Below are 12749 nucleotides of genomic sequence, written 5' to 3'. Positions count from 1 at the left end.
AAATTATACTACCAGTGTTTCTGGTGGCGCAATGCTCCACACAGCTATGCTACGTAGTGCATCCATTATGATCCCCACACACCACACATACAGCTCTGCTACATCCATTCTGACCCCACACATTATACAGCTCTACTACATTCATCCTGATTTCCACACATTACACACACAGCTCTGGTACATCCATTATGATCCCCACACAGCCCAGCTCATCTCACATCTCTGCTACATCCTGATACACACACAGCTCTGCTACATGGTACATCCATTATGACCTCCACACATCTCACATACAGCTCTACTACATCTATCCTGACTCCCACACAAGACAAACACAGCTTGTCTCCTCCCACAGCAGTGACATCACCGCAGGTCCTTTAGCCCACCGGATGTCGTTGGTGGAGGTAGATCAGTGTCTTCTGTCAGAACAGCGGAGTTGTATCTGAGATAATAATGGCTTAGTTGTATTCTCATTTTGTTATTTTTGTCCTCTTTTCAAGAGCCCTAACTGTGTTGTTCTTCTGTCGGTCAGACTGTTTTATACATGTTGTAGGACCTTCAATGACATCACCAGGGGTGGAGCATGAGAAGCACGCATATACTAACTGACAAGTGGTCGTTAGCAGTTTGATGGTTCACTGACAACACTTCTGTTAATGGACATCTCACATTCTCATATGAATCATGCAGACATGATCATATATTGTACACGTTACACAAACATCATCTGCTTTTCTACAACACACCTTGGGTCATCTTCAAAGATGTATTGGATTCCTTGTCCATGGTGAACATCCCAGTCAACAATTAAAATTCTGTAGCAAAAAGGAAAATATTTTGACAATAGAAACACTAAAAGGATTATAAACATAAAAGTATGCTGTAAAATATCACACAGTCACGTATTGTATACACCATTTAAAAAATAAATAAATAAATTAAAAAAAAAAAAAAGAGAATGCTACAATAGCATTTTTTTGATATCACAATACCCCCAAAAATGAAATACAAAGTGATCGAAAAAATGGATGTACTATACTTTGTTTCCTTAAGTAGTAAAACATTAAAACAAATCTATATATATTTGGTATTGCTGTAAAGTTAAAAACCCAGAGAATAATCTACATGCCTTAGTTTTACTACACCATAAACACCTTAAAAACTAAAACACCTAAAAAAAATTTTAAAAAAAGGCACAATTGCCTTTTTTTTTTTCAATTTCACCTCACTTAATTTAAGTTTATCAGGACATTAAATGGTACCATTAAAAATAAAATACAACTCTTCCCACAGAAAAAAAAACAGAGCCTCATAGAGCTATGCCAATGAAAGAAAGGCTCTTTGAAGACAGGAATGGAAAAAAAAAAAAGAAAATCACTCTTCGGTCCTGAAGGGGCCTGATGTCCACTAGAAAAATACAATCCGCGCAGATTTCTGCTGCAGATTCCTCGCGCATTTGCTTTAAAATGTTTTTTTTTTCTCACGCGGATATCCGCACCTATTGATAGCAATGTGGCCGATCCGCACTAAAATGGAACATGCTGCGTTTTTTCCCGCGTGTGAAAACTCAAACCAATTAAAATGCCATTTGCAGGTGCAAAATTCAATTTAATTGACTGCAGATAGCCAATGATATTCCTATGGACAAAATTGAATATTTCTTAGCATGTTTTACGATGCAATCTGATCATATGACTAAATGTTTGGATTACTCACCTCTGAACATTGTACTTGCTTTTAGCATATTCTGCAGCAACTGCAACATTATTAAAGACACAAAAGCCATTACTTTCGCTTCGCTGACTATGATGTCCAGGAGGTCTGCAAGAAACACACAGATTTGGTGAAACACTATATCTATATAGATCTATCTATATATGAATAATTAAAGGCAAAAGGACTGAATGACTGAATGAATGTTCTGACTCACCCCTAATTCTTTAACTTCCTGATGTCTTACAAACGTGAAATTTAGCACGTACATTTTTTAGGTCCTATATAAGTAAAGGGGGGGGGGGGGTCACAACTTCATTATTCAATGCTAAGTGAAAAAGTAAGCGCACCCCTATGTAATGTAACTTCCCGATGTCGTACAAACTTGAAATTTGGCATGACCATTCTTTAGGTCCTATGTAGGAAAAGAAAAGGGGTCGCAACTTGATTATTCAATTCTAAATGCAAAAGTAAGTGACCCCCTATGTAATAATCATAAATCTTTATTTGCATAGCACCAACTAATTCTGCAGCGCTTTTATAAATGGGGGAGCTCAATCAGGGCAGGGTGGGGTAGTAAAGGAGATGTGGGCAGGGTACAAGAGGGTGTCATTTGAGGGCGGGTACTAAATTAGCAGAGTTGGTATGCTTCTTTGAAGACTTGAGTATTCAGGGCATGTCTGAAATTCCGTACATCAGTTATTGTCCAGATGTAATGTAACTAATAACACACATCTGAACAGCGCAAACATTAAATTTGCCACGACCATTCTTTACATCTTAATAGGAAAAATAAAGGGGTTGCAACTTCAATAATCAATTCTAAGCGTGAAAAACTGAAAATCTGTGATACATGACATAGTTTCTTTCCCTTGGAAACTATAAAGCCTAGGGAAATAATTTGTATACTGAGGAGAATATAACACTCCTCTATGTGTATATACTGAGAATCTAACGGACTTCTGTGTGCATATACTGAGGAGAATGTTCCTTACCTCTATCAAACTACTAACGACCACTTGTCTGTCAAATTTGTGTGTGTGAGAGATGTGCGAGTTACATGCAGAGCCTGACAGCACCTGTGATGTCAGTTATCGGCTTTTAGCTCCACCCCCTGATGACATGACAGTGACATCACCACAGGTCCTATATCTTCCTTCTGCACTGAATGTGGGGGATATAGTCTGCCCATAATTCCTCAAACCCCTGTGGCCTCAGTTGCTATAGATACAGTGGTACTCAGTCTGGAAGTTTGTACCTGCTTGTGAGACATCTGTTTGGAGACTTCAATAAATGACACCTCACAAATTTACACATACATAGCTCGTGTATTCACAGGACCTGTAATGATATCACCGTTATGTGATCAGTCACATGGTCTCTGAGCTGAATGAAGAATTATGGGCAGACTTCATCCCCCACAAACCCCTGTGGCCTCAGTTGCTATGGATACAGCAGTACTCAGTTGGCAGTTTGTATGTTGTGACACAGCTGGACACCTGTGTGGAGAGTCCAATAAATAACACCTCACAAATGTCCACATACATAGCTGGTGGTGCATATTGACCAACAACAATGAAGCACAGTCTTTCCCCACTATCTTCACAGCTCCTGAACGTGATATGTCATCTGAAGTGCTAATGCCGCCAACATCAGTCCAGTCTTCATCTAACAGTCAAGTGTTGTCCAGTGTTGAAACAAACCGTCGTTGTCGTGCAAACATGTCACCACAGAGGGTTCAATGCCGCCATGAAGCTAATGCAGCTTACATGACACAGCAACAAACCACGATTTCAACTCAGGCACCAGCTGACCTTTGTAAATCTCATGCAGCTGATATTCGAAAGCTATGAGCAAACATGTCTCCTCAGCAAACTGCTGAAGTTCATAAATCACGTGCAGCTCATTTGCGGAAGCTACGAGCGAGCATGTCTCCACAGTGAGCTGCTGAGGTTCGTTAATCACGTGCAGCTCATATGCTAAAGCAACGCAGCAGAGCTGTGCGTTTATTGCGTGCATATAGCACGTGTAGGGCATTGCGCCACCAGAAACACTGGTACTATAATTTCCTAATAATTACTAGTAAGTATATACTGAGGAGAATCTACCTCACATCTGCGTGTATATACTCAGGAGAATCTACCTCACATCTGCGTGTATATACTCAGGAGAATATAACTGACACATACAGAAAGGCTGTAAAGTACATAAAGCAGCTGCCATTAACTGCAGGGATGGAGCATGCCTTTAAGGCTAAGAAAGAGCTGCAACCTCCAGTCTGAGGGTAAATTTGAATAAAAAGGGGCATTACTTTAAACGGTAACAAGTGAGGAGAGTGGGAGGGGTGGCACATTCTGCAGAGAGACATCAGTACATGCAGTCTGAGGAGATTCAAACACTCCTCTGTGTATACATATTTTATTCCTAATTCCTCTGAAATAACCACGACTTCATAACATTTTCAGTACGAACATCACGTAAACACCTGTACCAAATTAACTCAGGCAAAGCTGGGTAAATATGCTAGTACTAATACATACCCACATACACTGGGAGGCAGCAGAATATGGTGGGGCTGTAGGGAACTTAACACGAAAAATATTTAAAACTGCCATCAATGGGGCATAAAAGCAGGAGTACAGTTTCCAAGACACACAAGCTACAGTACACCATTTGTTTGCGGCTAGTTGTTTGTTGCTTAAAGTAGAGTCTATAAGTCACCTACAGGGGGAAACAACCATGCCGATCATTCTTTCTCTGGCTATTTTCATTACCTTATTAGAGCCATTCCATTCTGAGCATCTCCCGACATCACAGCATCGATAAGTTGCAGTGTGCCGCCAAGTGACAGCTTAGCACAGCGGTAAGAGTTCTGCAAAGAATTCAACATATGCAATGTAGGAATTATTAAACACAACGTAGCAGATTTACTAAGTCTATGGCCTCTCACATGAGCATATAGTCATTGCGTATTATTCACACAGTGTTTGCATATGCGTAATACCGATCTCCCATAGACTTTAACTATGCCTCTCACACAGTGCGAGAAATGTGTGCAAAGAAAAAAAAAAATTGCGGTATGCAATATCTTAGCGTGCATTACACATACATACACACAAAGACAGTGTACAGGGATTATCGGCATGCAGCAACTTACACCTATCTGAGAGAGGCCTAGCAGACAGCTTAAACAAACTAGTCTGAAAATGGGCCGAATTTATCACAGTGGCTCATGCTGGATGATAAATTTGGCATATCCTTAGACACTCATGTCTAACTTACACCACTTATTGAGGTTATCCTGAGGCGTAAAAAAAAAAAAAGCAACTCTTACGCAAAGTATATTTTCTGCATGGAAAGCCGAATCCTCTACGTGTGCTGTGGATTGTGGATGCAAGATTCCTTCATAGATCTCAATGTTATTTCAAATTTCACAACACAAACGCACAGCTAAAAACACCATAAAACACAAACAGCGATATAATCTGCAAGTCTTTAACAAGTTACACTGATTGATACTCAGTGAGGAGATTATATCATATTGACACTAACAGCATTGTCGTACAGATACTACCTGGTGAAAGTACGCAGCAGTATACTTCTGGGAGGTTTTCTTCAACTCATCTACATCCATGGACTGAGTACTTTTAACTACATCAAGGTATTCAGGACTGAAAAGGTAGGAAGATATCAGTAGTGCGCTAAATATGTAAATTAATATTACAATTTAGATATCGAAAACTAAATTGAGTGTGCGGCTAATATAATAAACGCAGATACAGAAGGTTAAAGATATTCTTTTATCTTCTTATCCATCTGAAAGGCTAGACGTTATACGAGGACGAGCGATAGAACACATACGGACAGATTCTTTACATCTAGGCTAGGCTATGTTTGTAGCACATCTTTTAGGCCTCCCTCACACAGGGCGTTTTATACAGCGTTTAGCGCTGCCTTTTCAGCCCAGCGCTAAACGCTGTACAACACACCCATTCATTTCAATGGGGCTGCTCACACAGGGCTGAAAACGCAGCGCCTCCCAACGCTGCGCTTTGACAGCGATGCATGTTCTATTTTTGGCCGTTTTCAGTCCTGCGTCGCCCATTGAAATGAATGGGCAGCGGTTTTAGCACTGCTGAAAACGCGGCAACACTTGGTGCCGCGTTTTTGGCAGCGTTAACCGCTCGCCGATTTTCGGGGTGAGGGCTTGTAATAGAAGCCCTACCCCGAGAATCTGCCCCAGCTAGGTAGACAGAAAAAAAGAAAGTTAATACTCACCTAGCCGCTGCAGTCCGGGTCATGGCCGCTGCTCTCTGCCGCTGATCCGGGCTTCCTCTGCACTCAGAAGTCTATTGCCGGAGGCCAGGTTTGAGAACCCCGGCTCCGGCAATAGAGTGCTGTGATTGGTTGTCGGCGCCCAATCACAGCCCTTCATTGACTGTCTCAGCCAATCAGTGCCGGCAAGCTCTGATTGGCTGAGACAGTCAATGAAGGGCTGTGATTGGGCATCGAGCAAGCGCCGACAACCAATCACAGCACTCTATTGCCGGAGTCGGGGTTCTCAAACCTGGCCTCCGGCAATAGACTTCTGAGTGCAGAGGAAGCCCGGATCAGCGGCAGAGAGCAGCGGCCGCGACCCGGACTGCAGCGGCTAGGTGAGTATTTACTTTTTTTTTCAGCATTCTTGGCTGCGTTTTCAGCCGAGCTGAAAACGCAGCCAAAACGCTGGCATAAAGTATGCCAGCGCTGCTGAAACGGGGCGGAATCTGCAGTATACGTTTCTACAAACGCCCTGTGTGAGGGAGGCCTTACCGTAGTGTTCTCTGCAGACAACAGTTAAAAACGTGATGTGAACAAAGTCTTATGGCAACACAATGTGGCAGATGTGCAATATGTCGTTCTGGCTATGAAGAACTTGATATCACCAATCATTTGAATGGCACCATGTAGTAAAACACTGTAGTGTCACTGATGGAACGACCCTTTAAAGGGGTTGTCCCGCGAAAGCAAGTGGGGTTATACACTTCTGTATGGCCATATTAAAGGGGTTGTCCCGCGCCGAAACGGGGGTTTTTTTTTTCAACCCCCCCCCCGTTCGGCGCGAAACAACCCCGATGCAGGGACTTAAAAAAAAACAAAAAACTGCACAGCGCTTACCTGAATCCCCGCGCTCCAGTGACTTCTTACTTACCAGTTGAAGATGGCCGCCGGGATCTTCTCCCTCGGTGGACCGCAGGGCTTCTGTGCGGTCCATTGCCGATTCCAGCCTCCTGATTGGCTGGAATCGGCATGTGACGGGGCGGAGCTACACGGAGCCGGCATCCTGCACGAGCGGCCCCATTGAGAAAAGAAGAAGACCCGGACTGCGCAAGCGCATCTAATTTGGCCATTAGACGCCGAAAATTAGGCGGCTCCATGGAAACGAGGACGCTAGCAACGGAGCAGGTAAGTGAAAAACTTCTTATAACTTCTGTATGGCTCATAATTAATGCACAATGTACATTACAAAGTGCATTAACATGGCCATACAGAAGTGTATAGACCCACTTGCTGCCGCGGGACAACCCCTTTAATGCACTTTGTAATGTACATTGTGCATTAATTATGAGCCATACAGAAGTTATTCACTTACCTGCTCCGTTGCTAGCGTCCCCGTCTCCATGGTGCCGTCTTATTTCAGCGTCTAATCTCCCGATTAGATGCGCTTGCGCAGTCCGGTCTTCTCCCTTCTGAATGGGGCCGCTCGTGCCGGAGAGCTGCTCCTCGTAGCTCCGCCCCGTCACGTGTGCCGATTCCAGCCAATCAGGAGGCTGGAATCGGCAATGGAACGCACAGAGCCCACGGTGCACCATGGGAGAAGACCTGCGGTCCACCGTGGGTGAAGATCCCGGCGGCCATCTTAGCAAGGTAAGTAAGAAGTCGCCGCAGCGTGGGGATTCGGGTAAGTACTATCCGGTTTGTTTTTTTTACCCCTGCATCGGGTTTGTCTCGCGCCGAACGGGGGGCCTATTGAAAAAAAAAAAAAACCCGTTTCGGCGCGGGACAACCCCTTTAAGGCCCCGTGTCCACGACCGTTGCGGAATATCAAGGGGGAGGTGTCTCAGAGGTGAGCCTATCTGACAGCATGCCGCAATTTAGATCACGCGGGCGGAGAATCAATGATTTTCCGCTCGTGGAAGCCGCGGCCGCGCTTTCCATAGCAACGCTATCGAAAGCTTCACACAGCGTGATCTGCCAGTGATTTATCGCCTGTGGATTCACGTCCGTGGACATGCAGCCTCTCTCTCCTGTCCAGGTTGACATTTTAATTAATGGGACATATACACACACACACCAGTTCACCTGGCATGCAGTAGCGTCTCTCTACTCTGTGTCATACTGGCAAGCAGACAGGGTCTGGATGATCTTAGGGTATGTTTAGAAGAAACTTAATTAGTGCCGATTTTCCGCAGCAGAAAGATTGTGCTAAATTCCACACCATTTGATGCAGATTTTTAGGCGGATCTGCAGCAGATTTCACTTTTTCAACTGAAGAGGTGTGCTACGCATCCACATCAAAACATGCACCAAATGGTGCACATTTTGGCGCAGTTTTGGTGCGTATCCACACCAAAATATGCAACGTATAAACGTACTCAAACTTAATTTACATAAAAGCGAATCAGGCAGAAGTGTTCTTTAGACTATACAGACCTGTGAACTAGCCTTATCTCTTCCTCCGTAGCCTCTCTGACAGGTAACTGGATACATCTGTTTACAAGATCATAGTCCTGGAGCCTCTTGTAGGAAGACGACAGTCTCTCTGGCACCTCAATAGCACACTCCGGACTGACAAGGGACAGACAGCACTTTAAGCTATATTTACATGTCAAAGATAAAACCATTGCAAAAGAGACTTTGTCACTTAAGCTTAGCTCGTAGGGCTGAAAGTAGATGAACTACTGAGTTCAGGGTATGTGTAAAGGCTGATTTAGACAACAATTTTCTCTCAAAGCCGTCTTTTGAGTGATAATCGCTGTTTTCGTTAAGCCGTGGATGATCGCTGATCAGTTATCAGGAATTCACAGCAGGATACAGCTGATACTATTGTTACAGCTGTATCTCGCTCCCTGATGACAGGCTGGGTATGAAGAACAGAGTGGTCCAGCTCTGTTCTCCATACCCGCTCAGAGCGCTCGGCTGTATAACAGCCGTGCGCTCCGAGCAGAGAACAGCTGGATGCAGAAGACAAGCGGGGCCACTCTGCTTGTCTTCTGCATCCTCCGTTGGAGCGCTTGGCTGTATAACAGCTGGGCGCTCTGAGCGGGGGAACAGCTGGATGCAGAAGACAAGCGGGGCCGATTGTCTTCTGCATCCTCTGCTCGGAGCGGAAGGTGATCGCTCAATGTTTGAGCGATCACCTTGTGCTGTTAAGCACACAACAATTATCACACCACAAAAAAAAAAAAAAAAAAATTAATCGCTCAAAAGATTTTTTTGAGCGATAATCGTTGTGTCTACACCAGGCATTATACTTAGCTCAGCCTGTCGATCCCCCAGTGTAAATGCTGAAAGCCACCGCCCAACACATTGAGCACAACGCAAAGTAGTTCACCTGTTATAAAATTAGAATAAACAGACAACTTTTAGCACTGACACCAGGGGAACAACGTCGGAGGTAAGTATAACACATTCCAGAACTTACCGTCTGACCTACTTTCAGCATATAAGCTTAGCTTCTAGGACTAAAAGTGGCCGACAGCTTCCCTTTAAGATCCCCATACAAAGTAGACTCTGATGAAAATGGGCGATTACAACCAAATGATGATTCGTCAGGTGAAATGTAACAATCAATAGTTTCAGTTGCCCGATTACAGTGTCACTGTCCGGAAACAAGTTGTCTGCGGTCAAAATTTTGTCAGATGAAACATCTTTTTTTCAATAAGAATTTTTTATTTTAAGGAATATTCCCGGAGAGCGGATTCACCCGTCTCCCGGTTTCACTGGGCACGTCTAGTATGAACAACTGAAATGCCCAACATGGACTAAGGGCTCAGTCACACACTTTCCAATGTTTGGCTCCAACCGAGGAGCTGAATGATGGACAAAGAGGAAGTTCCAAACCCAGCACACGACGGAGCGGATGGACCCTGCTGAGTATGACGAGGTCCGTTCGGCGGTGGTTATGCAGTCGGGCATTTTCCTGGATAACCTAGTGCCACTTCATCCAGGATTGGAGGCTCCAATGCTGATGTAAATGAAGCCTAGAATATGAATGGCTGCGTCTGCGAAACAATCATTCACCAGGCGATTCTTCATTCAACCATCAGCTTCCTTCCACCTCACCAGTATGATCACCTATACACCAAATTCACTGCTAGTCATTAGAATGAAATGAAATGCCAGGGGTCATTATATGTCCTGTCGCTTATATTCCAGAGCGCTGTGCAGATTACTTACTCGTCCCAGAGCAGCCTGTAGCCCATCATTTCTTCATCGTACACTAGTGCTGTGCCCGTCATGGCTGAAAAACATCAAAATAATGTACATATGATACACTGATGATAGCACATCTACTTAGGGCTTATCCACACCAACCGTGTTTTCACCACGTATTACGCAAGCAATGCACATCTGCGTGATATGCGGAGAATGGAGTCAATGAAAGTAAATGGACTTTCATTGATGCGTTCACATTAGCGTGTGGATACGTACGTGAAAAAGTTCGCAGCACGCTATATTTCACCGCATATCACACAGTGTGAGCCCTATTCTTTTCTATTCTAATGTATGCAATGCAGTCCATATGCAAAACATTGCGTATGGGCGACGATACATATGCAATCCCGCTATACGACATAGCAGGGAATTTTAAAGAATAAAAGTCACACTGCGCATGACCACATACGCGGCCATGTGCAGTGCACTGGATGCCATACGCACCGATAGGAGCCCTTATTCACATGCCGTTCTGAAGTGGAAGATATGACTGATACTAATAAACAACCTTATTATATTTGGAAGGAAAGGGAAGGAGAAAAAAAAAAAAAAACCACGTCCACAAATATTTAGCCCCACTAAATCTTGTCCACAGTTGGAGACGCTGTAGGGGTACAACCACACGGGACATGTAGTCTGTCATAATCCGCATGTGTTACCTATGGAATTGCCATGGATTTTGGTACATAGTCATCATAAATTCCATCCAGTGATTTAGCATACCTGCATATGGGCACGTGCGATATGAGCTTCTTGGCCTGATATTGCTTTCGCAAGTGTGTGTTTACACGCTGCTTTTATGGCAAAGATGCCTCCCATCACCAAAATAAAGTAGCGACCCTCCGTCGTGGCTTTCAGCTGCTTTAGAGAATCCACAATTGTTTTCTATTGTTTTTAATGGGAAACCTCGCTTGTATATTGCATGTGATGTGTTTTACTGTCCCACTGAAAACAATGGGCGATGTGTTCCAAGGAACGCGGAGAGATAGGACATGCCGCTCATTTATATGACTCGTGTTCTTATTCGCACAAGTTTTGTGCTTCTCGCAACGCATATATTTCGTGCGAGTTTCTCGGCCGTGTGAAAGCGGCCTAAGGCTGGACTCACATGACTGCATGCTCATTGCGTATAACCCGCCATCTCCCATACACTTTTATTATGTCGCTCACACAAGCCGTGCGAAATACATGCACAATTTGCAGCATGTTCTATCTTGGCGCGTATTATGCACACGTACACATCAAGATATTGTATGGGGATTGGCAGCACGCATGGTCATTGTGTGCTTGCACATGAGATATACACATGCGGCACCCGGAAACACGGTGGTGCGAGCCTGGCCTTAAAGAGTGGCATAATAAATCTGATATGCTGTGGAATTCAAATCCGCCCCGCCGCTTAAAGGGGTTGTCTCATGAAATCAAGTGGGGGTATACACTTCTGTATGGCCATATTAATGCACTTTGTAATGTACATCGTGCATTAATTATGAGTCATACAGAAGTTATTCACTTACCTGCTCCGTTGCTAGCGTCCCAGTCACCATGGATCCATCTAAAATCGCCGCCTTCTGGTGATTTTAGACGCGCTTGCGCTGTGCGGTCTTCTCCGTGGTGAATGGGGCCGCTCGTGCCGGAGAGCTGGTCCTCGTAGCTCTGCCCCGTCACGTGTGCCGATTCCAGCCAATCAGGAGGCTGGAATCGGCAATGGACCGCAGAGAGCCCATGGTGCACCATGGGAGAAGACCCGCGGTGCATCGTGGGTGAAGATCCCGGCGGCCATCTTGGTAAGGTAAGTATGAAGTCGCCGCAGAGCGGGGATTCGGGTAAGTGAAAAATTTTTTTTTTTTTTATTTTTTTTTTATTTTTAACCCATCCCTTGTGTTTGTCTCGCGCCGAACGGGGGGCCTATTGAAACAAAAAAAAACCCGTTTCGGCGTGAGACAGCCCCTTTAATTTACGCTGCTGTATTCTATGTTATATTAGACTGCGGATTTTCCACAAACGAATCTGCAATGTAGAATACATAGCATTTACATCACACGAGGAATTATGGCCCTTTTACACTCAACGTGATGTCACAATTCTCGTTGCCCGAGCTGCTGACGTCACCGCCGGTGCTCGTGCATCCCTTTTAGACAGGCAAATCATGGGTGGGATGTGGATCATCAGAGCCGTTACCCTTAAATCCCGCTGTCAATTCTGACAGTGGCATTTAAATTGCCTGACTGATGTTCGGGGTCCCGTACAGCCCCATGTGATGAGATCACAGGGAGACGTGTGAGTGTCATGGCAGCCAGGGGCCTTCTGAAAGCCCTTAGGGCTGTCATGGCAAAATGCTTATCAAGCCATCCCCGTTGTTGTCCCCTGTGGGGACTAAGAAAAAAAAAGTAAGATTTATAAAGTTTTACTAATAAAAAAAAACAAAACAAAAAAAAAAACACTAATAAAAGTTTATAGCACCCCCTCTTTTGCCATATTTATGATAAAAGAAACTAAATAAAACAAAAATACATATTTGGTATCGCTGCGTCTGTAAATGTTCAATCTATCAAAGG

The 12749-nt window shown here is 44.2% G+C and overlaps 1 protein-coding gene across 2 annotated transcripts in view; it reads right to left on the bottom strand.

The window, feature by feature from the left end:
* HDAC10 (histone deacetylase 10) overlaps positions 1-12749 on the bottom strand; it is a 52243-nt gene that overhangs the window by 24535 nt on the left and 14959 nt on the right. For both annotated transcript variants that reach the window (XM_066591871.1, XM_066591870.1), the window contains exons 2-7: positions 10153-10216; positions 8407-8541; positions 5288-5384; positions 4488-4585; positions 1717-1821; positions 747-815 (exon numbers count right to left, since the gene is read on the bottom strand). In XM_066591871.1, the coding sequence (XP_066447968.1) occupies positions 747-815; positions 1717-1821; positions 4488-4585; positions 5288-5384; positions 8407-8541; positions 10153-10214 (566 nt within the window). In that variant the 5' untranslated portion in view covers positions 10215-10216. The remainder of the gene's footprint in view (positions 1-746; positions 816-1716; positions 1822-4487; positions 4586-5287; positions 5385-8406; positions 8542-10152; positions 10217-12749) is intronic.

The sequence above is a fragment of the Eleutherodactylus coqui genome, chromosome 2 (assembly GCF_035609145.1).
Source record: "Eleutherodactylus coqui strain aEleCoq1 chromosome 2, aEleCoq1.hap1, whole genome shotgun sequence".
NCBI lineage: Eukaryota > Metazoa > Chordata > Amphibia > Anura > Eleutherodactylidae > Eleutherodactylus > Eleutherodactylus coqui.
The sequence above is the reverse complement of the archived record's forward strand: the minus strand, read 5'-3'. Positions and strand labels throughout refer to the sequence as shown.